Source organism: Motacilla alba, chromosome 26 (assembly GCF_015832195.1).
Source record: "Motacilla alba alba isolate MOTALB_02 chromosome 26, Motacilla_alba_V1.0_pri, whole genome shotgun sequence".
In the NCBI taxonomy this organism is placed as follows: Eukaryota; Metazoa; Chordata; class Aves; order Passeriformes; family Motacillidae; genus Motacilla; species Motacilla alba.
This window is the reverse complement of record NC_052041.1, coordinates 5,177,366-5,204,363: the sequence shown is the minus strand read 5'-3', so window position 1 is coordinate 5,204,363 and position 26,998 is coordinate 5,177,366. Positions and strand designations below refer to the sequence as shown.

The following is a 26,998-nucleotide window of genomic DNA, read 5'->3' as shown; positions in this document are numbered from 1 at the left end:
CGAGCCAAGGCTTCCCCGGCAGGAAGCTGGAAGTGCGGGCAGGACCACGAGGGTTTCCTTCAGCACTCAAAACACCAAGGGTCTCCCTCAGGTCAATTTTATCACCCCCAGCAGCAATAAAGACGTGCACGAGGCTGAGATTTGGGGAGCGTCAGACTCCATTTGTTGTTGCTATTAAGGTCATCGTAGCGTGACAGCAGAAAATTGCACGGGAGACGCTGGAGAAGTGAGGATGAACCTCCAGGTACAGCCTGGCACAGAAGCAGGGCAAGCCCAAACTTCCTCTGGAGGCTGAGGAATGGCTCCCTGATCCTTTCGTGGTGCTGAGGGAACTGTCAATGACAGCCTGGAGGGACAATCCCCTCCCTCCATCCTCAAAAAATGGTATTTTCCCCCAACATCCAGCCCAAACCATCCCAGTTGCAAGTCCTGAAGTCTTGTTAGAATGTTCAGGACTAAAAAAATTCTTTCTTTATTAATCAGCACTGTAAGCACTCAGGGCCCAGCTGTGATCAGCCACGGGGTCACTCCCAGTTTTGGAAGATTCCTACCCTTCCATTCTGATGGTGACACTGATCTCCCCTGTCTCAGACCACAGCCATGGATTATTCCCGTTTTCCAAGTCTCCTTTCTAGCCCAGCACTTTGCACCCTCATAGGCAGTTCTTACCAAACCAAAGCTCTGCCTCCTACTTTTAAAATCTGGAAGGAAAAGAAAAAAAGACCAACCCAAACCAGTAGCTACACGTGGAAATGGGCTCCAGTTAAACCAGAAAAGCAGCCTAGATTTTTATAGTGGAATGTCGAAGATGTTCGAACCAGAAAATGCCAAATCCTGCCCAAGAGTGTCAGAAAATGACTTTATGTTTTTAGGCCTCATCACTCAGGTCTGTGGGCTGAAGTTTTCCACTGCCCCAAGATTTCTCACGTAGTTCATTGTTCCCCAGGGCAGCAGAGCTCTGAGTTCTTCTTGGGAGCCTGAGTGCCACCAGCAAGCACCCAGAGCCAGGCAAAGATAGAAACATTCAGGGCTGGTGATTTTCAAAGGAAAGCAAACCATAAAATAAACGCTGCATTTCCCCTGAAAGCAACCAGAAAGAGACTTTTGAGATAAATCAAAGTTGGTTTCACCTTCCTAACGCATCACAGGCCTGACAAAAGCGGTGTGAGCCGACAGCACCAGTGAACTGCCCTGTTTCTGAGGCTCCCAGCTTTCATCTGGCTCTGCTGTTTCACTGTTTCATCTCGTTCTGTCACGTCTGGAGCTCCCTGCACCTCGAGGTGGGCTCTGCCTGCCTGCACAGCCTGGTGCAAACCACCGGGGAGAAGTGGGAACACAGAGAACCCGCCCTGGCCCTGCGTGCTGGGGCTCCTGAGAGAACGGGGGTGACTGCAGCAGCACAGGCAGCTCCAGTCTCAGCAAATCCCGGCCTGCTCGGAGGGGATGACTCATTTCAGGAGCCTGTGCTCGCTCCCAGTCATTAAGGAAGGAGTTAATCCCTGCAGCTTTGGCCACAAAGTGGATGTGTAAGGCCTGGAGTCCCATGGGCTCGATTGCATAAGAAACCATGTATTGTGGCATTCAGTTGATCATGCACTACTTCTTCTGGTCACATGGAGGCTTGATTTCCCCTTGCATCAGCTACTACAGACTTTACATTTCTCACAGTGGTGTCTGTTCAGTTCACCGGGGTCATCCCCTTCACCCCAGGGCAGAGCCCCTGCTGCTCACCCAGCCCTGACCCACGGGATCTCAGCCCATTTTTTGTAGGATCCTGCCAGAGGAACCGGGCGCTTGTAATTTTCCTCATTTGTGTCTGTGCGTAACAGGTGTCATTTTCAGTGTAGTACAGACAAATCCCAAAATAGCTCAGGCTCTTCAGACGCTGCGAGGAGAAAAAACCGTGGTTACTTCAGCTTTGGTTGTAGTGAAAAACCCAATGCTCGCAGCCGGCTCCGAAGTCAGAATTAAAATGGCAGACGGAGGAGTGGAGCAGGGATCTCTCTGCATTCCGTGTTTCCTGACGGACTGCTCCTCGCTGCTCCGTGTGTGCACATCAACTCCCTCTCAGTGCTGCCTCTCCATCAGCTTCCCCGATTCCCAGGAGCTGCACCTACCACGGATCCTCCTCCACACTTCCCGGTGCTGGCAGAGCTCTGCTTCCCCTGCCGGGCGCCGGGGCTGGCCGGAGGCACCGGAGTTATTCCAGGGATCTGGGGGGCAGAGGCGAGGAGAGAGCGTGCAGCTGCAAAAGGCTCCTTGCCTGGGGATGATGCCTGCTGTGCTGAAATGCAGCGCTGCCTGTGGACTGCCTTTGTTGGGGATTATTGGATTCTGGTGACTCCAGGAGCGCAGTTATTAGTTCCCCTGCCTACGCCGAGCGTTTTGAATCTGTGTGTGCGATAACACTTATTAATGCTGTTCAGATTAAGAAGATCCTATGGCTTTCCTGCACTTTCAGCACCTTATCTCACGCCACGCATCTGCCCAGCAGCTAAACCACGCTCAGATCAGCGTCTTGTGGCCAGCAGAGCAGGGGCTTGTGGGACCAGCAGTCGCCTCATGGCCACAAGTCCTGCATTTGATCACAGCAGCAGCTCCTCTTAAGCTGCCTTGTGCTTCAGGGGATCTGCCTGCTGAGGATTTGCAGGACGTGGGCCTAAAATATTTTATTTCAGGAAGTCAAGCAGTGGTTCCTGTCACCGAAACAGTTAATCAGAAAGCACCAACTCTCTACTGCAACGTGTGTGTGCGTGCACGTGTTTTTGTTTTTTAGAGCCAGCAAGATTTGCTTTGGTTTTTTTAAAGCAGAAAACACCAAAAAAGTTGGCTGTGGTTTCAGCTGCTATCGCTCGAGATTTGTACTGCTGACTACCAATCCTAAAAGAGTTAACCTGCTAAGTATGACTCAGAAGCAGAGAAGGAGATGCGAGGCTGAGAGCCGGGGAGGAAGCGCAGAAACAGAGGTGAGGAACAGAATAATTGCCAAAAAAAGGTGCAGAGTCCAGGAGCGACGTTCCCTCCGGTCTGCCTGGCCCTGGCACCGCTGGCACGGGCTCCCTGGAAAGCTGCAGTTCCGCTCTTATAACACAAGGAGCAGGCTGGAGAATTTAGAGCTGCGTCACAGAGCTCAGCGAGAGAGTGAGAGAGCAAGCTCCGTCGATAGGTCTACCAGCAACAGCCCTGCTGCAGCAAGAGGGGAGAGAGGCAGCAAGAGAGGCAGAGAGGGCTCCAGGAAGAGAAGTGGCACCAACACCACGGACTGGGCTCCTGCCACCATCCACTGCCATTTGCACCTCGTCCTCGGGCTCGCCTGGCGTAGGAGGCTTCGCCCATTGACGATGCTGGAGACCCGGCGCGCTTAATCCCACGGGGAGGGAGAGTGGGCAGACACCGAAAGGGTTAACGGGAAGGAAATTTCTGGAACCTTCTCTTCTGCGGCGCTCCAGAGCGAGCGGAGGGCTGAGGACTGCGCAGATGGTGCACGGGCACGGCTCCTCGGTCCGGTTCGTCTCCCTCACGTACGTACCCTTTGATCGGGATGGGGCTGGAGCTGCAGCCACGTATTTGGATTATTTGCAGGGCGTCCCTTTTCTCCCGGCGTCCCTAAGCTGGGATCCCAAAGTGCCTTTATTATTATTTTGGCTGGGTAGGATTGCTCTGTTCTGCGTCAGAGCTGTTTTCTCAATGGAGCGACGGCACAGGTTGTACTAATGTCACTCCTGCCGGCATTGCTGTACTGCAGAGGAGGGTAGTAGTCGTGGGGGAGAGATGACAACTTTGCAAAGACTGCCGTTTTCCCGGTTTGTCTGGGCTTTTTATCCCCCCCCCGTGTCCCCGGAGGCTGGCGTGTCGGCGAGGGCTCGGTGCAGGGGTTAACGGGCGCCCTGCGATTCGGAGCTCGGAGGTTTGTCACTGCGTAGTTCGCAAAGTGGCAAACGGTGACGCAGTGATCATTGCAGGGCACGTCGTCCAGTTTTTAAAAGCACTGGGGACAGGTAGACGGGTGCCTTCCAGACGCTTCCACACCAGCCGAAAGGGGTTAAAGATGAGTCGAGCCGGGAAGCCAGCATTTAGGGATTAAATGTCATCATTTTGGCGTTGGAAAGTTGTTTACCTTGCTCTCTCGGTGTCTCCATGCTGGCAGGCGGCCAGCTCACATGTGATAGTCTTCCCTGGACTGCTGCATCATTAACGAGAGCCAGCGCCGGCTCCCATTGGCCGGGGAGGGCGCAGCGCCGGGGCCGCGCCGCCATTGGGCGCGCCGGGGATGGCAGGTGGAGCGCCCGAGCCCATTGGCCGTGCGCGGGTGTCAGCGGAGCGGGGCTGCCGGTGCCCTCCGCCACTGCCCGCCGCCACTGCCCGCCGCCACTGCCCGCCGCCACTGCCCGCCGCCGCTGCCCGCCGCCCGCCGCCACTGCCCGCTGCCCGCTCCCCATTCCCTGCCTGCTCCCTGCCCGCGGGTGTCAGCGGAGCAGCCGTGGAGCGGGGCTGCCAGTGCCCCCTGCCACTGCCTGCTCCCTGCTTATATTCCCTGCCTGCTCCCTGCCCACTGGTGTCAGCGGAGCAGCCGTGGAGCGGGGCTGCCAGTGCCCCCTGACACTGCTCGCTGCCCGCTGCTACTGCCCGCTCCCTGCTTGTATTCCCTGCCTGCTCCCTGCCCGCGGGTGTCAGCAGAGCAGGCAGCGAGCGGGGCTGCCTCTGCCCTCTGACACTGCTCACTGCCCGCTCCCTGCTTGTATCCCCTGCCTGCTCCCTGCCCTGCTTGCGAGTGTCAGTGGAGCGGGCAAGCAAGTGGGGCTACCTCTGCCCTCTGCCCACTCTCTGCTCTTCTATTCCCTGCCTGCCCACTGCCCTGCTCCCTGCCCACGCGTGTCAGCAGAGCAGCCGTGCAAGCGGGGCTGCCCTCTCCCCACTGCTCCCCATTCCCTGCCTGCTCACTGCCTGCTCATGTCAGAGGAGCATCCCTGAGAGTGCCGGGCTCCTGCCCTCTGCCCGCTGCCAAATGCCCTGCTCCCTATTCCCTGCTCCCTGCCCGTGGGCATCAGCAGAGCAGCCGTGTGAGCTCTGGGCTGCCTCTGCAACCTGAATGTTGATCCCAGTACTCCGAGTACCAGCAGCTGCCCCCGTCCTACTCCCTGCCTGCTCGCTGTCTGCTCCCTGTCTGCTCCCCCTGCTCCCTGCCCATTCCCGAACTTCTCCCTGCCCATTCCTTGGCATGCTCCATGGCCGTTCCCTGCCTGCTGCTCCCTGCCCAATCTCTGCCCACGCCCTGCCTGCTCCCAGCTCCCTGCCCACCACTCCCTGCCCGCTGCTCGCTCCGCGCCCACCTCGGATCCCGGGATGCCAGGCGTCCCTCGGGCAGCAGGCAGGGCAGGAGCTGGTCACTGCTGGCTGTGCTGGGCGCAGCCCTTGGCCCATGGGTGCTCCCAGGAGGTCTCGTTTCGCCGTCCAGTCACAACGATGACGTGTCAGAGCTGCAGCTCACGGTGCAGGGGAAAGTACTGGGGTTCAGGGCTTTTCTCCTCGCTTCCTTCTCTCTTGTGAGGTGCTGGAGTGTTGGCAGCACTGTGAACTGCTTGGGGCAGGGATTGCACCTGGAAATTATGTTGTGGGAACAGTTAAAGAAATGAAAACAACTCTTGCCCAAACTCAGCTTTTGTTTGCACAAGTGTGAGTTTGCCACAGGCTCGGTAACATCACAGAGAGATGGAGACTGCCCTCAGTGATGGGTCTGTAAAGGTTTGCAAAGGAGTAAGAGCATTAGAAAGCAAGGATGGAAGGACTGGGAACTGGTTAAGGATGAATGGGAGACTGAGGGCAGAGAGCACCTCCAGAGAGAGGATAAGGAAGTGAAGGGGAGAACACTTTTCCCTCTTAACCATTTACTATACTATTTTTTCACCTCTCTTCTTAAAGCGCCCAGCAATGAAGATGGCAGCTCTGCCTGGAAGTGCTGAGGACACAGCCAGCCTTGAGCTTGGTCCTTCTGGCCGAGGAAGCCTCCCGATTATGCAGTGGAGTGGTAACTTTGCTTTCTCATACAACAGGGACCATTATTCCATAGCCTTTCATCGTTCTGAGGCTTACCCAAGTTTCAGGATGTGCTAGCAGGAGGGTTTAATCTCTCTTACTCACTGGCTGACATCTCCAGCGTCAGGGTTGGTTGTTTAGCAACAACCGCTGGGCTCAGGCACCGCGCGGCCGCCGTCCCCATCGCCTGGGCTGCAGCCTGGCCTCTGCAGGGTGCTCTGGGAGACAGGGAGAGAGGGCAGGGCTGGATTTACACCCCGGAATTTCGGAGGTTTGGCGGCGCAGGCCGCAGGCGCTGCGGATTTTTCGCGACGCCGTCCTCTGCGCAGGGCCGCCATTTCCAACGGCAGTGCGGCGCAGGGACGGGGAGGGAAGAACCCACCAGGCTGTACGTGCCACTCCCCACTTTCTTTCCCATCTCCATCTTTCCTCCTTCCCCTCCTTTCCTGCCAGATTCCATAGGGAATTTCAGCCTCTTACTGCAGTCATCACAACCCCTCCTGACTCACTGAGCCTTCGCTGGCTGTAGCTGGCTCCCTCGGAGCATCCTCGCCTCCCGCAGCGCCAGATCCGCAGAGCAGGGGAACAACAGGAACAGCAGTGACAACGGTGGTCCCTGCAGACAGACAGACAGACAGGCAGGCATAAACACACACACACACACACACACACACGAGAACAGTCCCAGGCAGCTGTGGAGGGGGTTCTGCCAGGAGCTGGACCAAGGCATGACGCTGGGTTGTGTGGATGATGGGTGTGTTGAGTCTCTTTTGCCGAGTGTTGGCTGCATGGACAGCTTTTTGTGGTTTTTCCCATCGTGGCTGTGAGGTGGAGAAGCCTTGACTTTGTGAAGCTGGTGCTGTTTCATGGCTTTCAAGGAGGTGCCACTGGCTGCCGAGTGTGTTCAGCGCAGGGATGTATTTGCTTTAATTCCTTCTGCCACCACGTTTTGGCCACAGCGAGGGTTTAACTGTGCCTAAACGCAGGGAGGGTAGGGAGACGGATATAAGAGGAGTTATTTCAATGTTAAACTCCAGCTGTAAATCTCATTACTCAGGAATTGAGGTTACTGTCAGCAGGTAAATCTGTGGGACTGGCAGGAAACAAGGCTAAGAAGGGGACACGGCATATTTCTGTAGGACAGCAGTGAGTGTGTGCACAGGGGTGGCACTGTCACCGTGAGCTGTACCTGGGTAACTGTTCCATGATCGTTTTCCGCACAGTGCCGCAAAAGGACTGGGGAAAGCTGTGATTTCTCCCTCCCTCTGACACTTGTGTGTGTGACACCGTATGAGCTGATTCATTTGCCTGTATCTGGGTTTCCCTGCTCCGGGGAGTGGGGTTTGCTCTGCCTCGGCCTTGGTGCAGCATCGTGACGCAGCGTTCGGTACCACGCCGACAAAACACACGCAATTTTCTCGGGCGTTCTGACCGCTCGGGGACCGCGGGATTCGGGGAAGGAAGGGCAGGATTCCACATGCCCATGGTATAAATTGAAAGCATTACCTCTTCTTGTCTGCTAGTGAAGGAAGGCTCTGTGAGGGACGAGACAGCCATGATCTCCTCCTGCTCTTGTTTTGCCGATGGTCATGTTACATCTGTGACGCAGACGAATTTTGCTGTTGGTTCCTGTCGGTGCTTTAGGGAGTGGAGCTGATGGGGACACAAGCTTGAATACGGTTAGAAATATTCATTTCATATTGATGTTAGAGTTCAAACCACACCTGAAGGGTCAGGGGTATCAGGTCCACCTGGTGACCCCCCCAAATGGTGAAGGAATTCGGATGAGCCCCAGCACCCCGGGCCATTTTGCTGCTGGCAGAGCAGGCTCGGAGCCTGCAGCTCTGCTGCTGCTGCTGTTCATTTCCATGTTATACAAATACAGCATTGGGCTCTGTGTCAGGAGCTTTCTGATGCTGTGAGAAGCTTAAAGTCTACAAGCAAATGTTTTTCTTTTCTTATTTGGGAACATTCATTAAAACGTCTAAATGCCAAATGTTCTACCCTCTCTCCTCTGACAAATCTCTCCCAGACCTATCCAGAAAATTCAGTGCTGCTGCGTAGGATTTTTTAAACTTTATCATGGTGTTTTCTTACAGTTTAATATGGGTATGGCTGGGGGGGAGAGTAAGATTTAATTTGGTTAAATATCTGTAATGCTGATGTTAATGGACAAGGATGTAAGCAAGAGATAAGAGTTGTCCATGTCCTCTTTATCTCTATATATAGACAGTCCCAAGCCCAGGCTGTGAGGAAAAAAGGGAATACTCTATCCCATTCCTACCCACCCAAACAATTTCGGTGCAAAGGCAGCAGTAGAAAAGGCCAAGCTGGAATGTCACAAAATGGTTCCACCAGCACTCAGAGATGCCAGTGCCGTTTATCCTGGCACGGCTCCGAGAGCAGCACCGTGAGCCGCCTGCTGCAAGGTCATTCCCCTGACTCATGGTCAGCAACCAGTTGGTTCAGGAACTCCCAATCTACTTCTCTTGCGACTGTGCCCATGCCTGAACCTGGAGGGGAGGCCTGAAAATTAACATTACTGCAGCAGTGGGGGCACTGAGCCCAAAACCGTAGCTCCAAAAAAAAATCCCATGTCTCTGAAAGATTTTAAAATCCGTATCTCTAATTTGTTTCTTTGCTAGCTCCAAAAACTTTCCACTAGTTCCCTCATCCCCTTTTCCCCCAAGACTTCCTCTGGACTTCTGGGAACCAGGAGTGACATGTATTTAAGGGCTCACACTCTGTTCTAGGAAGAAAACCTCTGTGTACATTTGCATTTCTGTGGCTATCAGGTGGACTCTGCAGGCTCCCCAGAGCCTGTCAAGCCAGGGGTGTCTCTCAGCTGCTTTCAGTTTCAGACACCTCAGCTCAGGAGCTGTTTTGTCCCCTCCCAGGTTTCCCCATTTTTCCCCTGGTGCTCCTGTTTGCCCATCTCACTCGTATTTTCAGCTGTCTCAGGACAGCACCAGCCATGGATACGCTCAGGGATGGCTCTGGCTGTCTCAGCCTCCCAGGCAGCAGAGCAGTGGCTAATGCCTCTGAGCAAAAGAACTCATTTAGTGCCCAAAGTTCAACCTGGGGGACAGAGAGGGACAGGGGAGCAGTGCAGGCCAAGCAGGACCATGAGCAGAGCCCTCCTGCTCCCAGAGCTGCCAGCCCAGCCTGACCCTGCCCACGCTGAGCCCTCGCCTTCCCCATCATCGCTCCCTGGTTTCCAAAGGGACAGAACCTGGCTGCCAATCCCGATGCCAGTGACGGCTCCTCGCCTACAGGCAGGCAGATGTGATGGCTCGTCTGCTAAAAACTGAGCCAACACACTGTGATTCAGCCCTCCAGCTTTCCAAGGAAGAGCTATTTCTGAGTGAGGCTCATCTCTGCAGCTCCCCCCACAAACACTCATGGCGCTCAGGAGTCCAACAGCAGCCACTGGGTTTGCATTTGGATATCCAGCCCAAATGCTTCTTAAGCACTGACAGTGGCTCTTGGACACACGGTGACATTTCAGGGACGGAAATGCTGGGAACAGGGACAGACCAGCAGCTCGTGTGCCTGGGGGAGCCAGCCAGGAGTGTCTGGTCAGTGCTTTTCTCCAGCTGTTTTGCCAGGCCCTTGTACTGCAGGCAGTGTTAAACTAAAGGCTTGTTTTCAGATGCCTGGTTTAAAGGCAGGTTATACTTCAGTGAACATCTGGCTGGGTTTGTTTCCTTATGCTCCTCCCTGGCACAGGACATTCTTTTGTCTCTAGAGTGACACAAAAGAAAAATATGGCTTCCCTTGCCATTACCTGGAGGAGCTGGAGCAGTGGTGTTGGGGGAACACCATGTTCCTGAACTGACTGTACAAATCACAACAATCATCTCCCTGTGAGAGCTTTCAAGCCCTGCAATCAGTACTTTACATTCTAAAGCGATGCTTAGGTACAGGAGTTAGGAATAGAAAATGGCCTTTCTGGGTGCAGCTGCTTAGGTGGATCATTTGTTTGAGTGGAGCGAGTTTTGCAATGTGCTGCTCACTCAGGCTGTGGAGGGCTAAATTTGATGAGTTTTCTTTCCTACTGCCCTTCCCTGACCTCGGCCATGTAAGTGCAGTGCTCTTCTTGAGTTTGCCCGGTTTCACCTCACTGCTCCCTGTGAAATCTGGAATTCTCCCCAGCATCCAGGGGTTCAGCAGTTCCTGTGCCCTCCAAACAGGCTCAGGCTTTGCCCAGGAACTCTCCTGAGAGCAAAGCTGGAGAACTGGATGAATCCAGGCAAGTCAAAGCAATTTCAGATGAGCAGGGGGGATCACAAGATGGGGAACTACAGCACTAATATCTAAGCACACCTCTGATGGTCACCATGCCAAAAGAGACACTGCAGAGTGCTCTGACAGATTCCCCTTAACAGGAATTGAAATCAGTGACTCAAACCAAGCAGGCCCGACTGTCCCACTGCTCACAGCTAAAAGGGACACAAAGCTCCACAGGCTTTTACCCCCATCCTGCCCCAGTGTTCAGCCTGCCTTGGGGTTTTGGGGGGCTTCAGACACAGAGTGTCTGGCTTTTAACTCCATTCGTTCTGCAGTTGTAAGGCTGCAAGAGAAGGACTGAAGGAACAGGCTACGTTCAATTCAGGATTGGAATGTGGAGTTTTTATTGTGGTCTTAATAAAGGAAAAAAATATCTCCCTTACGCTTCAAACTCGTGAAGGAAGTACCTGTTCTCGCTGCCCGTAACAGCAGTGGCCTCTCCAGAGCCATCTCCTAGGCACAAATATCATTTTCCTAAGCAGCGCAGCCCCTCCTCTGCCTCCGCTCAGCCCAGGCCAGCGCTCTGACACACCAGTGCTCCACACTGAGGACTGGCTCCCAGTGCAAGCCAGAGCACATTTGTCCACAGCTGACCCACGCAGCACCAGACCTGCACAACAAAGAGATGCAGTTACAGGCTCCCCACGCCGAGGAGGCTTTTTTTGAAACCTTAGAAGTTCACTCATTTCCATTCCCCTTACAGGTCAGCACTTGTACTGTCACACCCTTGTCCTGCACCTGGCCTTGGGCTGATTCATTCCTTCACTGGGAGGATGATGCATCAAGCTCAGATTCTCAGCATGTGAAACAGGGATTATTTTCTCCAGGGGAGACCAGAGCCTGATGAACCACGAGTTTCACCCTGTGATGTGAAAATGGAGGAGAAAATTTACGATGCACACTGAGATCTGTTTTGCTTTCTGTAAAAACCCTGGAACTGCCTTTCTACAGAAGGGGCAGGCTGTGAAAAATCAGCTCTGTGACATCCAGGCTTGCCTTGTTCCTGCAGACTGAAGGTCTCAGGGTAGAGAGGAAGTTCCCTTTCACAGGGAAGGCAGGGATTCCCTTTTTGTCTTTGTCTCCTATGGAATGTATAAAGCAGTGTGAAGTACATGAAAGGTTTTGAGTTGCTCCTCTGAAAGAAGCTACAGAACAGCACTGCCACTAAAACATCTGAAAAAGAGGAAAACCACGGAATGATATTGTACTTTCCCTACTGTTATTTATTGGGAAGTCCAGACCACTGTGATAAAGCCAAGCACAGGTGACAGTATTTGCTGCTCTCCACACAGCAAATGTTTGAGACCAGCACTGCTTCATCTTCTCCCCTGCGAGGGTTGGGAGGGGCTGGGATGGAATTCCCAGAGAAGCTGTGGCTGCCACACCCCTGGGAGTGTCCAAGGCCAGGTTGGAGCAGCCTGGGACAGTGGGAGGTGTCCCTGCCCATGGCAGGTGTGGCACTGGGTGAGCTTTAAGGTCCCGTCCAACCCAAACCATCCTGTGTCCCTGTCTTCCTGCCCATGTGCACGTTCCCAGCAGGGAGCCGTGGATCACAGCATCCTGAACTGCTCCTTTCTCCTGCCCAGACACACTGGGAGCCTTGGAAAGGAGAGCACAGGCAGATCTACCCTTCCCAAATGTGCACCTGCACCTTGCCAAGAAGGGCTGACACCTTCTGGGGAGCTTGTGAAGGCAACAGGACAAACTCCAGGTAGCCTGGAGGAGGGGCAGCAGCATCTTAATTATGCTGAAGTGAAACCTGGTTTCATCAAAACTATAAATAATAAATGAGCCATTGGTCTTCCTCTGCTGCATGATATTTCTGGAAAGGTTGGTCTCCTTTGCAGAGGGGAAGATGTGCAGAGGTGTTCAGTCCTTCTAAGTCTCATACTTTGACACAAGTTCCCATTTTCAGCAGCACAAAATCGAGTGACATTTCCTCCAACTATTTTTCAAAACCCTAATGAAGATTTCTTTGCAATGCTTACTACTGAGGAAAAACCAAAGCAAGCCTCACTGCGAGCCTGTTTCTCAGAGATGCTGCTGTGATTCTGCACCTGCCTCCCTCAGCAGCAACTCCTGGTGCAGCTTTTCAGGAGTAAATCTCACCTGCTAATCCAGGGTGCCTCCTAAATAACTGTGCCACACAGCAGGCACTGGGGAGGGAACCTGCTTTCCACTCGTCTTTCACCCTGTTGCCCCAGATAATGGATTTAGAAACGACAGTAAATATCCAGACAAGGAATCTAGTCCAGTCATTTCCCCTTCCTCCACCCCTCTTTCTTGGAAGGACAAGCTCCCGTCTCTGAGCTTTCCCTCTGCTGCCTGGGAGTGTGCATTAGGATGGAGGCACAGGAGCAGATTTTTGGATGTGGTTACAACAGGAATACACAGAGCTGCCAAAACGCCGGGGCATCAATAAGTGAAACTGCTGCCTCCAGTTGTGCTTTGTTCCATTTCACATTGGCCTCTACTCCAGCACAGGTCAGACACTTAGCCAAAGGTTGATAGCTCCTGAATTATGCATGTGTGGAGCGGTTCAGAGGCTTCTCAACACCCCCTCTATTCCCTCTGCTCTGAGCTGTGGACACTGCAGGTTAAGTGCTCAGCTCTGCTGCAGTTCCAGGAACCATCAGCCACTCATTTTCACACTCTCCTTCCTCAACAACTTCCACTGAACCATTTACAGTTCAATTTGTGAACGCTCCCTTTCTGTTCTGACCCACACTCAAAGTACCTTCGACCCAATTTATTTTCATTCTGCCTGCGGAATTTGAAAGTTGCCTCACAAAGATCTGCAAGTCCTTGCTTACTTAAAGCACAGGGACTGCTGAGAGAGGAAGTTCCATCAGGACACTCACACTTTCCTTCCCTGTCACAAAAAGCACCTGATCTGTCCTGTACTCTCTGGTCAGCAAGTGACAGAAAGCCAGAACACTCTCTGCCTTAGACAGGATGAGGTTTATAACCTGGTTTCATCTGCAGTGAAATAGAAAAACACAAACTTCCCACACTCAGCCCATCAGCATCGTGCTCTGCACTAGCAAGAAACAAAACCTTGATCATCACTTGCTGGGAAGAACTTGAGTGCATTCCACCTGGCTAGGGCAGGAAACAGCACTCACTGCCAGGCTGGGGGTTTTCCTCACCACACATTTCATTTCTCCTACACCAGCCCCAACCATCCACAAGATGCCACAAAATTGTGTATCCACACAGTAGCTAAGCCCGAGGTAACTGTCTTGCCGTCTGATAAAATTAAATAAATGAATTTTTCTCTAGGTACGGTGGAGATGAAGGATTTTCTCCCTCAGCCTGCAGCCATGCACAAGATGTGTCTTCCTCTGGAAGCTGGTTTCACATGGTGGCTTAGATTTTCCCACTTTGTATCTAGCACCATTTGAAATCAGTGTTCTAGGAGCAAGAATTACAGCGTGGGAGGAGACCAAGCACCTGCTCACTCCAACAACATCCTCTGCTCCTCAAATCGGCCCCTTTTCCAAAGGTGATTTTTTTGCCAGCCATCCACTTTGTAACATCATCTGATTCCTAGACACTTCTCCAACCCCTGTGTGCACCCTCCCAAGGCAGGGCCACACCAGCACAGCCTCCTGCTCCTGTACTTCTGCTCAATAAACAATGGATATGAGTTCAAGGTGTCCAGAGTAAAGTGATCCGCAGGTTGCATGAAAACCAACGTGGTATCTCTTGTACCTTGACAGGCAGAGTATGTTTGATACCCAACAACTAGCATCAGCCTTGAATTCAGTGCCTCAGAGCAAAAGGATTTCCACCCTCTGCTTGGGGGCTCCATCACCACAGGACTGTCATTCCACAGCTCTGCAAACACAGAAGTTCCCTCCAAGTATTTGACCTCAGCAGGCAGACACAGAAGTGCCTTCAGCAACCCCAGACTGGCTTGGCTTGGAAGGGACCCTAAAAATCATCCTGTTCCAAGCCCCTGCCATGGGCATCACGAAGATGCCACACAGCACACACAGAGCCCACTCCTCTTTCCAGAATCACTTTCCAGCACACACAGAACCCACTCCTCTTTCCAGAATCACTTTCCAGCACACACAGAACCCACTCCTTCTTCCAGAATCACTTTCCAGCACACACAGAACCCACTCCTCTTTCCAGAATAATCTCCCAGTTTGCTGCTGGTCCCTCCTGGCAATATTTCACTTCTCCAGCCCTGCAGCCCAACCTAGAATGAAGCTGAACTCTTTTTTTTTGCCCTCCCTGCTGCCCAGCGTGTTCCCAGACATGGAAAAGCTGATCCCTGTGTGGACGAAGGTTTGATCAGAGCACTGAGTAGTCATCTCTAAAGAATGCATAGCAGTCATCTACAAGAGGATCCTTCTGTGAGCCAGGAAAACGTCTCTTACACAGGCTGACCGATTTCTCTTGGTGTTCAGAGTCTCAGTTTTTGTCTAGCACCATTTGAAATCGGTTATGATGTAGGGGGAAAAGCAACAGCAATGGGGAGCTTCCTTCCCTCACCCCCCAGGTCACAAACAAACACCATCCAGAGCACCACCTGGCCTGCCCAACACCACTGGCTTGCTGTTCTCTGACCTGAAGTTCCCCCACAGGCTGAACATCCTGCACACAAGGAGGACAGTCAGCATCCCCTTCACGTGAGGATGGGATGCTTCCAGACAGAGAGAAGCATCTCTTCAAACATAACTCAGCTTCTTCAACTCAAGCAAGCCAGGGCCTGGGTGTGACAACACAGCCGCCCAACCTTCTGACCACTTCTACTCCATGTGCTGTTTGTTTGCCTTAACCTGTTCTTTACACAGATTTTTTTTTTTTTTTCCTTCTAAATAAAATTGTGTGCTCTACGCTCCTGGGCTCTGTCTCAGGTAGAGAGATCACCTGATTCCCTGCTGGACAACACCTAAGTGCTGCAAGTCTCTTCATTTCAGCTCCCAGCTCCATTTCCACCACCCTCAGAAGCGTTCAGATTCAGAGAATCAGAATGGTTTGGTTTGGAAGGGACCCTAAAATCATCCAGTTCCAACCCCTTAATTTATACTGATCTGAAGTGTGACACTGAGAACCCACCAACCACAATCCACATCATTTAACCCTAAACCAGATAACTCTGCACCTGTTTTGTTACTCCCGCTGCCCTGTCACCAGTAGATGGCAACAGCTCATTTTTATTCCATGCAGCTTTCCTTTAGCAGAGTTCACATCCCTTTAATTATCAGTTCCAGACTCCAAAAGGAAATAATTCATGCAGCACTGAGTTTTAGAAAAACAGCACAGGTCTCGTGACAATTAGGCCCAATTAATTTGCAGTGTTTAAGTCAGATTCACAGAATCCCAGAGCAGAATCCCAGAATGGTTTGGGTTGGAAGGGAGCCCCATTCCCAGTAACTCTGGCTATCCCCTCAATGCTCACTGCAAACCCAAACTCCACAGGGCAAAGTTGTGCAGTCTGGCACCATTTCCACACCAACTCACTCTGAGTGTCCCCAGCACAAACTGCACTGCCACACAGCATATGAAGTTATTTCTTCTATTCCACCTCTGAGAGGCTTCACTCTGTCAGGCAGCTGACTCCACACAAGTTCAGTCCATTTCAAGTGTGAAACTCACACAACTCCTAAATCCTCTCCTTCACAGCTCACCTAAACCCACCCGAGCTGTATTCCCTAAGGATTGTATTTGTCACACACTGGGAAAAAAGGGCCAAAGCACCCTCTGGGCTTTGTCTCAAGTGCTCCACCAGAACAGCCCCAATTTCCTCTTCTCCATCAACTTTTCACCAATTTTTTCAGGAGTCAACACTAAAATTCTGCAGGTTCTGGGAAATTCTCTGCAGTTCTAGAAGGAAACCCCAAAAATGCTCAGCAAATTAAACCCCATCCCCTACACTACCACTGAGTAATTCTGTGTACAAACTGCCAACTTCAATCTCAGCAGTTTCCACCTGACATTTGGGACATGAAAAATCATCTGGATAGCAATGGGAGAAGAGCTGCTCAGCACAACGATGAATGAAAGACAAACACTTACTGCTAAATAATTTAACATTTTTATTTGGAATATTACAGATCACGGCTAATCTTTACATCCAGAAAGAAGAGCAAAAACACGGCCCCTTTTTACAGTGATTTCACTTCCCAATTAAGAACATTCCAGTGTATTTCAGCACATTGCAGATGCCACACAAAGCAAGCTGAGCTCCTGACCAGCACCACACTCAGGCCCAGTCACACATCCCAGTGTTTACAAACAACTCTCAAACTGAGCTATCAGCCAGGCCACGAACAGCAAATCCTTCTGCAGAGCCAAAGCCCCTTTCTAACAACCACAGCCTATTATGAACTCCAACAATAAGACTGCTGGGATTGTCCCAAAAAGCCCTATAAAGCCCCAAACAGCTCTGTGCCACTCCAACAATCTGTTGATGACAGGGAGAGCGGTGCCAAGCAGCCACAGACAAGCCAGAGCACTTCCAATGCTGCCTCAGGCGTCTGAAGGGAGGCTGTTTGGGTTTTCTGTGAAAATGAGAAGCTGCCTGGATGCTGACAGCGAGATTCACGGAGCTAAAACCTGTTCTAGTTAAGATGTGGGGTTTGCTGAGGAATTAGAAGTAGCAGTGACTCTAAACTAATGGCAAACGCAGTGGTGGGAGCTCCTGGATCAGAATCTGGACTAAAACATTTGATGAGCAAGCACCAAGCAGCAAACAAGAGACCACCACATCTCCCAGCACGCACACAACTGAACTGCTTTGGTTTTCCTTTAACACGAAAAGCGAGAGACAGGGAAAAGCTTCTGCTTCTAAACAGGAATCTGATGCTAAACCCAGCTTTTCAGAGCTTGATTTAACATCCCAGTCTGCAGCCAGAGGTTAGAAATGTGAAATACGTGACTTTACGTCAAGGAAGGTGGATCCCACAGCACCCATTTCTACCCCTGAAAGCAACAGAAGATCTCCAGACATGACATCAAGGCTCACTAAAACTGAGCACCCGAAGGAACTTGCACTGTGCTCATCTCCTGTCAACAGGCAGGAGATGCCTTTGCTACAGAACCCTTCAGTTTTCAGGTCCAACAAATCCACCACAGTCTTTGGGAGATTATAGCAAAGAATCAGAAATATATATGGCTTTTTTCCTTCTTAAAAGCAAAGGAAAAGCTCTAAAACTCTGATTTCAAGGCACACTTTAATTCATTATATACACAGCAACCAACTTTGTCTGCCAAAGAGGTAGAGTATATAAGATCTTGATTGTGACAGTTTCCAAAAGACATCGCCCTCGAGGGCACCAGACTCTTCAGGGAGTGAGCAACAACACAGAAACAAAAACAACAGAACCATTTCCACCACCTCTACTGCAAAAAGGGATGGGAAGGACAGCCAGGTTTGAGTGAGCAGGGCTCTACAGGAGAGCAGAATATTGGACATCTTCTGTAAGCCAAGAGGTGGCACTGCAGGCAGCGGGCAGCAGCAGCTGGCACGGGGACAGGGACATTGCAGCACTCCCACAGACTCTGGCATGCTACAGGTATGGCCTTTCCCCAGCTGACGAGCACAGGAGGACAGCGAGGGGCCCAGAAGGCAAAGCAGGATCTGGGTTAGCTATATGCACACACGCTTTTTATCCTATCGAGCATCTCCTCCTCCAGTTCACCAGCAGAGCAAGACACAGGGACAGCCACTCACTGCAAGGGCACTCAGTCCTTGTGCAGCTCTGACAGGGACCCTCCCACCCCCCAGCAAGGGCAGTCATGCTTTACACATCTTATATTCGGCAGAACTGGGAGTGCTGTCACGTTTCCTACAAACAAAAAAACAAGTCAGATCAGAGGTTTTGCATTGCAAGAGGTTTTACATTTACACTGAAAGCACATCCTTAGCTTTGGCATTAAAGTCACAACCTGGTCAGTCTTTAGCCTCTCTTCACCAAGCAACTGCTGGACTGAGATTTTAGCTTCATCCTGAACTGTCAGCAATGACCCAAGGAGAGCCTGGGATCCAAAGGGATCATTCCAAGTGATGGCTGGTAATACCAAAACTAACACCAGAACAGTTACAGGATTCCCATAACTCCACCAGCTGCACCCTGGATTCATTTTAATTACAGTGTGTTGTTTAGTATATATTTTCTAACCAAAAATGAAATATTAGTTTGTGTGGATTTTGATTCTGCAGTCCACTAACAGCAGCTTTACAACACTTAAACCTACAAGAACTAAAATTCACAATGACATTCTTCTGTGTGTCCCAAGTTCCTGAACAACTCCTGTTCTGCTTTACCAAAAACCCACCCCATACCAAACCTCAGTGCTATGACTGCAAGGCTCTAAGGAGTTCCACATTCCACAAGAAAACTTTCAGAATTACCAGTGGTTTGACACACCACACCAGTAATTTCTCTTATTGTGTGTAAAGGTAAGTTTGGAATGAAGAATTCTATTTTATCTCCTCATTCATTTTTTTTTCTCTCCAAAAATAAGCTAAATTAACCCAAAAAGCAGATCCTATCTTAATTAGAAGCATCTAATTTAGATGTTCCTTAATCTAGACGTCATTTTGGAATAAACTCCAAGCCTACTGTTCATGTAAAAACTCACCAAAAATACTGAAAATTCACCTGCCCTTTACCAGTCAATAAAATCAAGATTATGCACATGAAAAGAGCTTTGCATTAAGCTGCAGTAAGAGAACCCATCACCGCCTCAGGATTTGTGCAACGGAGAAAAGCAACAACAAAAAAAAAATAAAATGCTGATTTAAAAAAAAATATTTGTAGTTCCAGCTCTGTTGAGATAGCAACGACAAAACGCTGGCAAGGAAAATCAAACTGAGCTGTTCTGTCTGCAAAGTGTTCTGTTCAAACAAGGCTGGAAGAGGCAGATTTTGGAAGAGCTCATTTGACCCTACACAAGTGCAGGAGGAACCCCAACATTCATCACATGCATCTCAAAAAATACAGGAGAGGACATCAGCTTCAAAGCAACTGAATTTTGATTCTTTTCAGGGCTGCAGAACTCTGAATGTGAAAAAGAAATCACCTTTTCATAAGAAGGTTTCAAAAGATGTTGTTAGACCCTTCCTTTATTCTCTTCTAGAAAGCAAAAATGCAGATGAATCAGTAATTGTGAGAGATGTGATCTGGTTTTCTCTGAAGGGATGCACAGCTACCTTTAGAGTTTCAGTGCCCAAAGGTGGCTCCAGCCTCTAATCACAGGGAATGAAACTATTAGCTAAGAAAAGCAACTCACCACTGGGATGGGTGCAGACATTCTTCTGAGTGTTGTAGGCAATATGCTACTCATTCTTCAAACACAACACCAAGAAATGTGATTTACAGTCATTGGAAGCTCTTACTGACACTGCTAAATGATAATTCTCTATGGATTATATCCTCTTCTCCCAAAATGAATGAAAAGTTAAGATATTCTTCCCTACAGGAAGCCAAGGCTCCCAGCTAGATGGATTCCACACTCCTGAAATTCCAAGCAAACCACAATAAAAAAGACACTTAAGCTGCATTGCAAAAAGTCCAAATGAAGTGGAAAGTTATACCTTTTCATTTATTCATTTGTGCAGTTTCTTCCATCTCAGCTGGGGCATTAGCTTTTAAAATACAAATTTCCTTGCAACTCTCATCAACTGTGTACGAGCTGAACAGCAGAAAGGGAGAAAGGTCTAATTGAATGTCCCATCCGAGGGCATGTCACACACAAAAGAGAGGCCAAGGAAAGATCTGCTCTCATTTGGAGGCTACAAACCAGCAAGGACCAGGGGCTGGAAGCACAAGAGTCACAAAGGCTCAGCTGCATCAGGAACTCAGGACACTAAACAGGGAGATGGAGGCTTTCACAAAAGGAGATTAGATCAGGCTTTTCAGACAAGAAAGAGCTTTAACAGTCAGATGTCCAGAGAGGAAGATGAAGGGAAGCACTAGGCACAATAAGGCTTTTCATGCTGTCAGATATTCAGCAGAGTCAGAGTTTAATTGTTGATGATGCTGCTTTAGATCCCTCCTGCTCTCTACGCCCTGAGAAGTCTCTCCACAGGTGAAGGCAGCAAGAGCTCCCTGAACTGCCAAGAGCTCTGCTCGGGCCCGTCCAGGCTGCAGAATATCCAAGCACTGAATAAAAGCAGTGGCAAAAGCACCAAATTGCTGAGCAGCACACCCTGGCCCTTGGATTGATACTGCACTGCCTGTTTTTAAGGCTAAAATCTCACTGGTTGTAAACCACCTCCAGGGCTCTCCCAAGTCCTCTGTGTGGGCTTCATTACAAATACGAACCACAGGAATATTCCCTTTGGTTTGCTTCATTTAAAGCATCCCTTCCTTTGCTCCATGTACTCCAAATAAATCCCAACAGACTCTGGAAAAAGACAACACTGTTCCGATGAGATGCTCCTCCTGACATTCCATGCCTACCACCAAACCTCTCTGAACTGTCAGTGTTTTGCATTTCACAAAATATTTCTCTGACAAAAAGGTTTTTTTCCAGAAGATAAAATCAGACATCACAGCAAAAAGCAATGCACAAAGAGGAATTTAAATCTCCTGCCTCTCCATCAAAAACCACACTTAAACCCCAGCTGTTTTGAAGAAAAAGTTTAAAACACCCTACATGTCTCATTAAAAACAGAACACTAATTGCTTGTGCACAAATCTAATACTTTAAAATTGATTTTGGAAGTCTTTAACATAGGGACACCAACACTGGGGCTGAAGGAGGAGAATAAAAACCTGAAAACCTGGCAGCACGAGCCCACACAACCAAGACTGCCCCTGGCTTTAGGAGATAAACTGATATGTTTGAAGCAGATGGACAAAATCATTTCCTTGGCAAGTGGACACTGCCAAACGAGCTCGAGAACAGGGTTTTTCCTTCCTTGAAATTAGTGCAAGAGTTAATTAGCAGCTTAGCTGAACAGCAGATCCAAAACCAAAGTCAAATTCATGGTTAGGCTTTAGCTTCCATCAGCTGCTGGGAGAAGCTCACACAAAATCAGACATTTGCAAAAGAAAGGGCACACAAAGCTCAAGAGACTTAGACATCAGCACAGCTTTGGCTCAGTCATTTGGAAATTTGCAGTGTTAATAAAAAGGAAGCTTACTCACCCATTCTGTGAGAAGAATTTCTTGTAGATCCAGAAGGCTGCCAGGAGCACCACAACTACCACAATCACTTCAGGAAGAATTAAAGTGAAAAAAAAAAGCACCTTAGAGTGATAAAGATCATCTCCAGGCCACAAAAAAGCAACAAAAATTTTGCAGAAATAGCTTTGTTTTCATGTCTATCCCACCTCTACCCCCCCCAAAAAACCCCACAACCCGACTTATTTATGGAATGAGCCATGTCAGTTAAATATCTGACTCTTCAAGACAGGTCAGCTCAGAACCAGCAACCACCAAGATGGCAAAACCCACCAGCCCAGAAACTAAAACAGGAATGACAAGGCCCCAGGGTTACTTTACAAGTTTGTACAAATCTGAGTAACACAAGCAAGGACAGAGGATGGACTGAACACCTCTGTTCACTGACAGAGTTATTTACTCACACCCCCAGTAAACCCAAGCTCTGAAATTCATCCAAGTGGCCAAGTTGTTGAAAAGTGCCTTTGAAATGTGACCTCACCACATGAGAAAATACACATTTCACACTAAATTAAACATAATAGCTAAGCAATCTTTCTTTGAATCGTGCAGCTTTAACCAAAACTTCAAAATCCCCCTGCTGCAGTCCCAGGTGATTGGAATCAAAAATAGATTTTCACATAAAAAATTTGTACAGTATTTTTTTAGGGTTTTAGAAAATACTTACCGCAGATGATGGCTATAATATATCCACCTAAAAACAGAAAGAATCAGTATCACAAGAGGAACAGAGGTGTTTCTCACTCAAACATTATTATAAAAATATTCACAGAGCAATTTCAAGCCAAGTACTTCTATCAACACAATCTTTGAGGCAGACTAATTTAAATAATAATATTTAACTCAGAATATGAATATTTCAATTCATTTTACCAAACCCCATTTTTCACATCAAAATAAAGAAGGAAGCTGCATTCAATTATTTCTCCTGAATATCAAAGGGCTGTTCTGTCAGATGAATTTTCACCCGGGGGAGATCTGGCAGCCCATACTTACTGAGCTGGCAGGTTGGCACTGCAGGGGCCCACTGGTTGTTCCCAATGTACTGAATGCGAGCCTCCCCGTGCAGGGTGTACCCCGAGTAACACTCAATGGTGATGAAATCCCCCACGGAGTAGGAAGGCTTCTGTCCAGCTATCACTCTCCCATAGCTTATGACTGGAGTGGAACCGGAACCTTCAGACTCACCTGGAGAGAAAAGAGGGGGGAAAAAATAATAATAGATGTATTCCAACATCAGATATTCAACACTTGTCAGTCTGTCCTGATTGGAGCAATTTTACTCACAGGAGCAGTGCTGTAAGGCACCCCAGGAACTCTGCCCTTGACAGGTCACTGTCATCTCTGCAGAGCCACCAGGGAAGGAGCAGCCAGCATTGCACCTGATCTGCACAGACTCTCCTCTTGCATAGGCAGGTTTGGCTGGAACCAGGACCCCATTGGGGATCGTGGGGGCAGGACACACATCTGCAGTAACTAATACAGGAATTTAAACCAGTTTAGTGAGAATAAACTTTATTTCTAACTCAGTCACTCATTCCACAAACACAAGCTGCCTTCATGTCAGAAAAATAGCTCAGCACATGTCAGAAGATAACTTTACCCCAATTTTAAGTACAAATATTCCCCTTAGAAAACTTAAACACCACTGTAGATATTCATTAGGATAATGCAATCCTGTGGCGTGGCAGCTCAGAAATCCTCACTGGTTCATTACTTCTCTAGAATCATTTCTAGAAAGTAGGAGCTGAAGAGCTCCATAAAAAAACCACACACAAAGACTTCAACTACTCCAGAAGGATGCTACAGCTTTCCTCACCATGCATACTCCTAATTCTCTGTATCAAATCTTCCCTCCTGCCTTCACCCATGGAATCACCAGAAAACCAGGATGCTCTATTTAAGCTAAAACACCTTCAACACACAAGAGAAAAGGGAATATCACAGAAAGTCTTACTTTTCTCACAAGTTGGTTTTGGAGGATGCCAGTTGTTATTTGCTTCACAGGTAATCACCTCTGCTCCAACCAAGAAATAGCCTTGATTACACTCAAACACAACTGAGTCCTTGTATCTGTAGGCAAGTCCAAATCCGGATATTTTTCTCCCATTTTCAACTCTGGGGTCTTCACACTTGACCACTGAAAGAGGCGAAACATTTGTTAACACAAACATTTGCTAACAAATGAAAACAAAGCTTGGAAACGCCTGTTAACACAAACATTGCACCAAGCACAACATCCTTTTCCCTACGTGCCAATTTCCCCAAGTTGTTTTGGAGGAGCTTTGTAGAAACATTGATTCCTGCTCTTCCATACTGGCTGTGTTTTTAGGAACAGGGTTCTTCCTTAGCTTTTCACAAGTCCTAATCCAGCCCCCACATCCTTGCCCTTGACACGATTTTTCTGCAGGGTTTGTGGTGTCCCAGCTCCTTCACTTTGGCTTTGTCACTTCTACCAACAAGACACTCACACAGATATTTTTCAAGCTTTAACCTAAATCTTAGTCATATTCTGTGCCATAATCCAGCTCCCCTAGAACTGCACCAAACCTCGTACCAGAGCATTTTTTCCTTCTTTCCTAGAGGCAAAGTCCATTCTCCCCACCCTGCTTCCAAGGAAAGGGAACAGACAGGGTAACAAAGAATGAAAAATCCCAACAACCTCGACATTCTGGAGGCGGCTCACTCCAAACTCCATTTGAGTGGGCATCAGATGTGCAGTAAATCGTGGCCGTGCCAATGAGGGAGAAGGGATCACTGCCCTTGGGGACATCCCGACACCTGTAGGTCACTGAGCTCTGGTACACGTAGCTGCTGCTCTCCTCATAGTCCCCGTTGGCTATTTTGGGAGGTGGCTCACAAGGAATTCCTGTCAATAAAGCACAAACGTTGGTTTTGCTGTGTTAGCTGGTTCATCTCAAAGAGCAAGCCTTGGTTTTCCAGTCATTTCACTGAAAAATCTGACACAGCCACTCAAAGTCACACTACAGAAGCTCAGCCTCAACAGGAGGTTGATTTTAACACGAGATAATAATATGAGATAATATGATTTTAATATGAGAAAATTACCACCAAAACTGACATTTCTCAGTGGTCATTCCTCAGACACAAGCCAAGTAGTTAAGAAAAAAATCATCCCTGTTTTCCCATCCTTTTTTATACTGGAAAGTTGGTGGCACAGCTGTTTGTAAATGAACTTACCCCTCTCTGAACAGAAAATCAAACACAGCAGTAATTTACTCACTTTCACAGTAAGGCAGAGGTCCACTCCAGCCAACACCTTCACCCTTGATTTCACAGGAAATCTCTTCCTTACCCAGTAATCTATATCTAGACAGGTAAAAATTTTGAAGAAGTGAAACTTCAATTTCTCATTTCTCCAACAAGCACCAAAAAATTGGTTCTTATCAATAATTCTGTTCTGTGATTACAGAGACATAACACAGCAAGGTTTTGTAATGAGAACAGAATCTCGTTTATTTTGCTGTCAGTCTCACTTTGAAAACAAAACAGAAACAGAAGAGACATCACTAAGGAACTGTGGAAGTCTTACCATTTTCAGAAATACCCTCTAACATTAAAGTCCTAAAATTACTAATACTCAAGGAAAAGGGAAAAAAAACCTCCTTAGTGTTGTTGACTTAATTATTCAATAATGAAGGATGATGAATATATATCTGCTCCCTCTGCCACAGGAGCATTAAAAGAAGTCACCAGAGGTAACACTGCAGTTCCACAGATCCTCACCAAAAAGCTTAGGGTTGATGCAAAGAGTAATTAAACCAGGAAATCATATCAAATTTAGCTGTAAATTTAAATTTCATTTGCTACAGGTAGAATTCAGATTTCACGGCAGAACGGGAACAGAAAATTTGGGTTTATTTCAAATCTGGTGCAAACATGAAAAAAAAAAAAAAGAAGAAAAAAAGAATCATTAACTTCACCAAAACACTTACCCTTCGTTACACTGAAATGTCAGTTTTGAACCAAATGTAAGATCTGCTGCATCAAAATAACCATTTTCCAAGTCTCCTGGGTACATACATTTTCTCACTGGGGAAAGGGGGGGAAAAAAAGAAAAGAAAAAAATCTAAATTTTTGTAGTTACATACAAAGACAAAATCTTTTGTACTTATTGCTCTTACCCACACCAGCATCTTCCAAGCTTCATTTAAAATACGGCAAAACCCTAATTCCCACTTGCAAATCAACTGAAACTGTTAAACATCAGCGGGAAAAAAGGGGTACAACAAATTACCTGTACAGAACTCGTCTGTGCGTGACCACTGCAAGTCATTCCCACACGTCCAGGTCAGTGACTTCCCTGGGACCCTCATGTATCCTGGCCGGCAGATGAAGGAGATTTTGGTCCCAGGTGGAAAATCCTGGATTTCCCTGGAGCGTTCATCCAGCTCTGCGTACTGCAGGCGGTCTGGCCTGGGACACGTGCCTGGGAGAGGAAGGAAAAAACAACACAGCACCTTAGGGACAAGAAGAGAAACACACTGAGGTGCAACAGCACCGGAGACAGAATCATCCAAGAGCTCTTGAGGATATGTTTAAGTCGTTTCCAATTTTTTAATTTAGGTTTTAACTGCATGCAGCATCCAGCCCTACACACGTATAGGGCACGTTACTCATTGTTCCTCAAGCTCTTTAGTCACTCTACCCAGACAATGCACTTCCTGCAAATCCTATTTTCAGATTTTTGTTTGTTTGCCTTTTTTTGTAGCTAAACACACGACTTCGCTCACCGTACACCCATTTCGTTTGCTGCATGAAAAACAAACAAGCCAGCCCCACTCACAGAGCCCTTTGTCCCTTCTTAAGGAAAAAGGAAAGCGGGTCTAAGGGACAGAAAGCGGAGCTTAAAATCGGCTCCAAGGCCAGGCTGGACGGAGGTTCAGCGGCAGGTGTCCCTGCCCAGGGCAGGGTGGAACGGGATGCGCTTCGAGGTCCCTCCCCACCCGAACAATGTCACAATTCCCCGACTCAAACCCGCCCAAACCCTCGCGGCGGCACCACCGCCCCAGAGCCATTTCCTTCCCGCCTCCCTCGCCCCCCCGGCAGGCCCCGAGGGCACCCTCAGCGGGGAGCAGGGCACGGGCACGACCCTGATCCCGATCCCGATCCCGACCCCCATCCCCATCCCCATCCCGATCTCTCCTCCCAGCCGCGGCCCCCTGAGGGCTCCGCGCCGCGCCCGCCGCTCCGAGCGCCCCTTCCCCACCGGCACCGCAAACAGCGAGCGGCCGCTGCCTCACCCTCAGCCCGGGCTCCGCCGAGCTGCCACAGCACCAGCACGGGCAGCAGCAGCAGCAGCGGCACCGAGAGCGGCACGGGCACCGAGAGCCGCGCCATGCCCGCAGCGGGGCCGCGGCTGCGGCCGCTCCGCTCGCTCCCGGCGCCGCCGGAGACGCAGCGCGGGGCCGGGTGCGCATGCGCGGCCCGCCCCGCCCGGCCCGCCCTCAGCGCGGCGCCGCCATGGCCGCGCCCGCCCGCCGGGTCCCCTCAGCGCCGGGGCG

General features: G+C 49.3%; 1 protein-coding gene and 1 long non-coding RNA gene across 2 annotated transcripts in view; one reads left to right on the top strand and one right to left on the bottom strand.

Moving 5' to 3' along the window:
• Positions 1-1,240: 1,240 nt before the first annotated feature.
• Positions 1,241-11,218, top strand: LOC119711942. The gene is made up of 3 exons (XR_005259777.1): positions 1,241-3,521; positions 5,920-6,025; positions 11,027-11,218. It is a non-coding gene; the product is annotated as an uncharacterized LOC119711942 (long non-coding RNA).
• Positions 11,219-16,352: 5,134 nt separating this feature from the next.
• Positions 16,353-26,998, bottom strand: part of CR1 (complement C3b/C4b receptor 1 (Knops blood group)) — a 40,724-nt gene continuing 30,078 nt past the window's right edge. The window contains 12 exon segments of the mRNA XM_038162310.1: positions 16,353-18,128; positions 19,880-19,977; positions 21,438-21,504; positions 22,141-22,167; positions 22,470-22,661; positions 22,761-22,949; positions 23,431-23,613; positions 24,136-24,342; positions 24,718-24,803; positions 25,430-25,526; positions 25,732-25,923; positions 26,738-26,983. Of these exon segments, the coding sequence (XP_038018238.1) occupies positions 19,884-19,977; positions 21,438-21,504; positions 22,141-22,167; positions 22,470-22,661; positions 22,761-22,949; positions 23,431-23,613; positions 24,136-24,342; positions 24,718-24,803; positions 25,430-25,526; positions 25,732-25,923; positions 26,738-26,983 (1,580 nt within the window). The 3' untranslated portion in view covers positions 16,353-18,128; positions 19,880-19,883.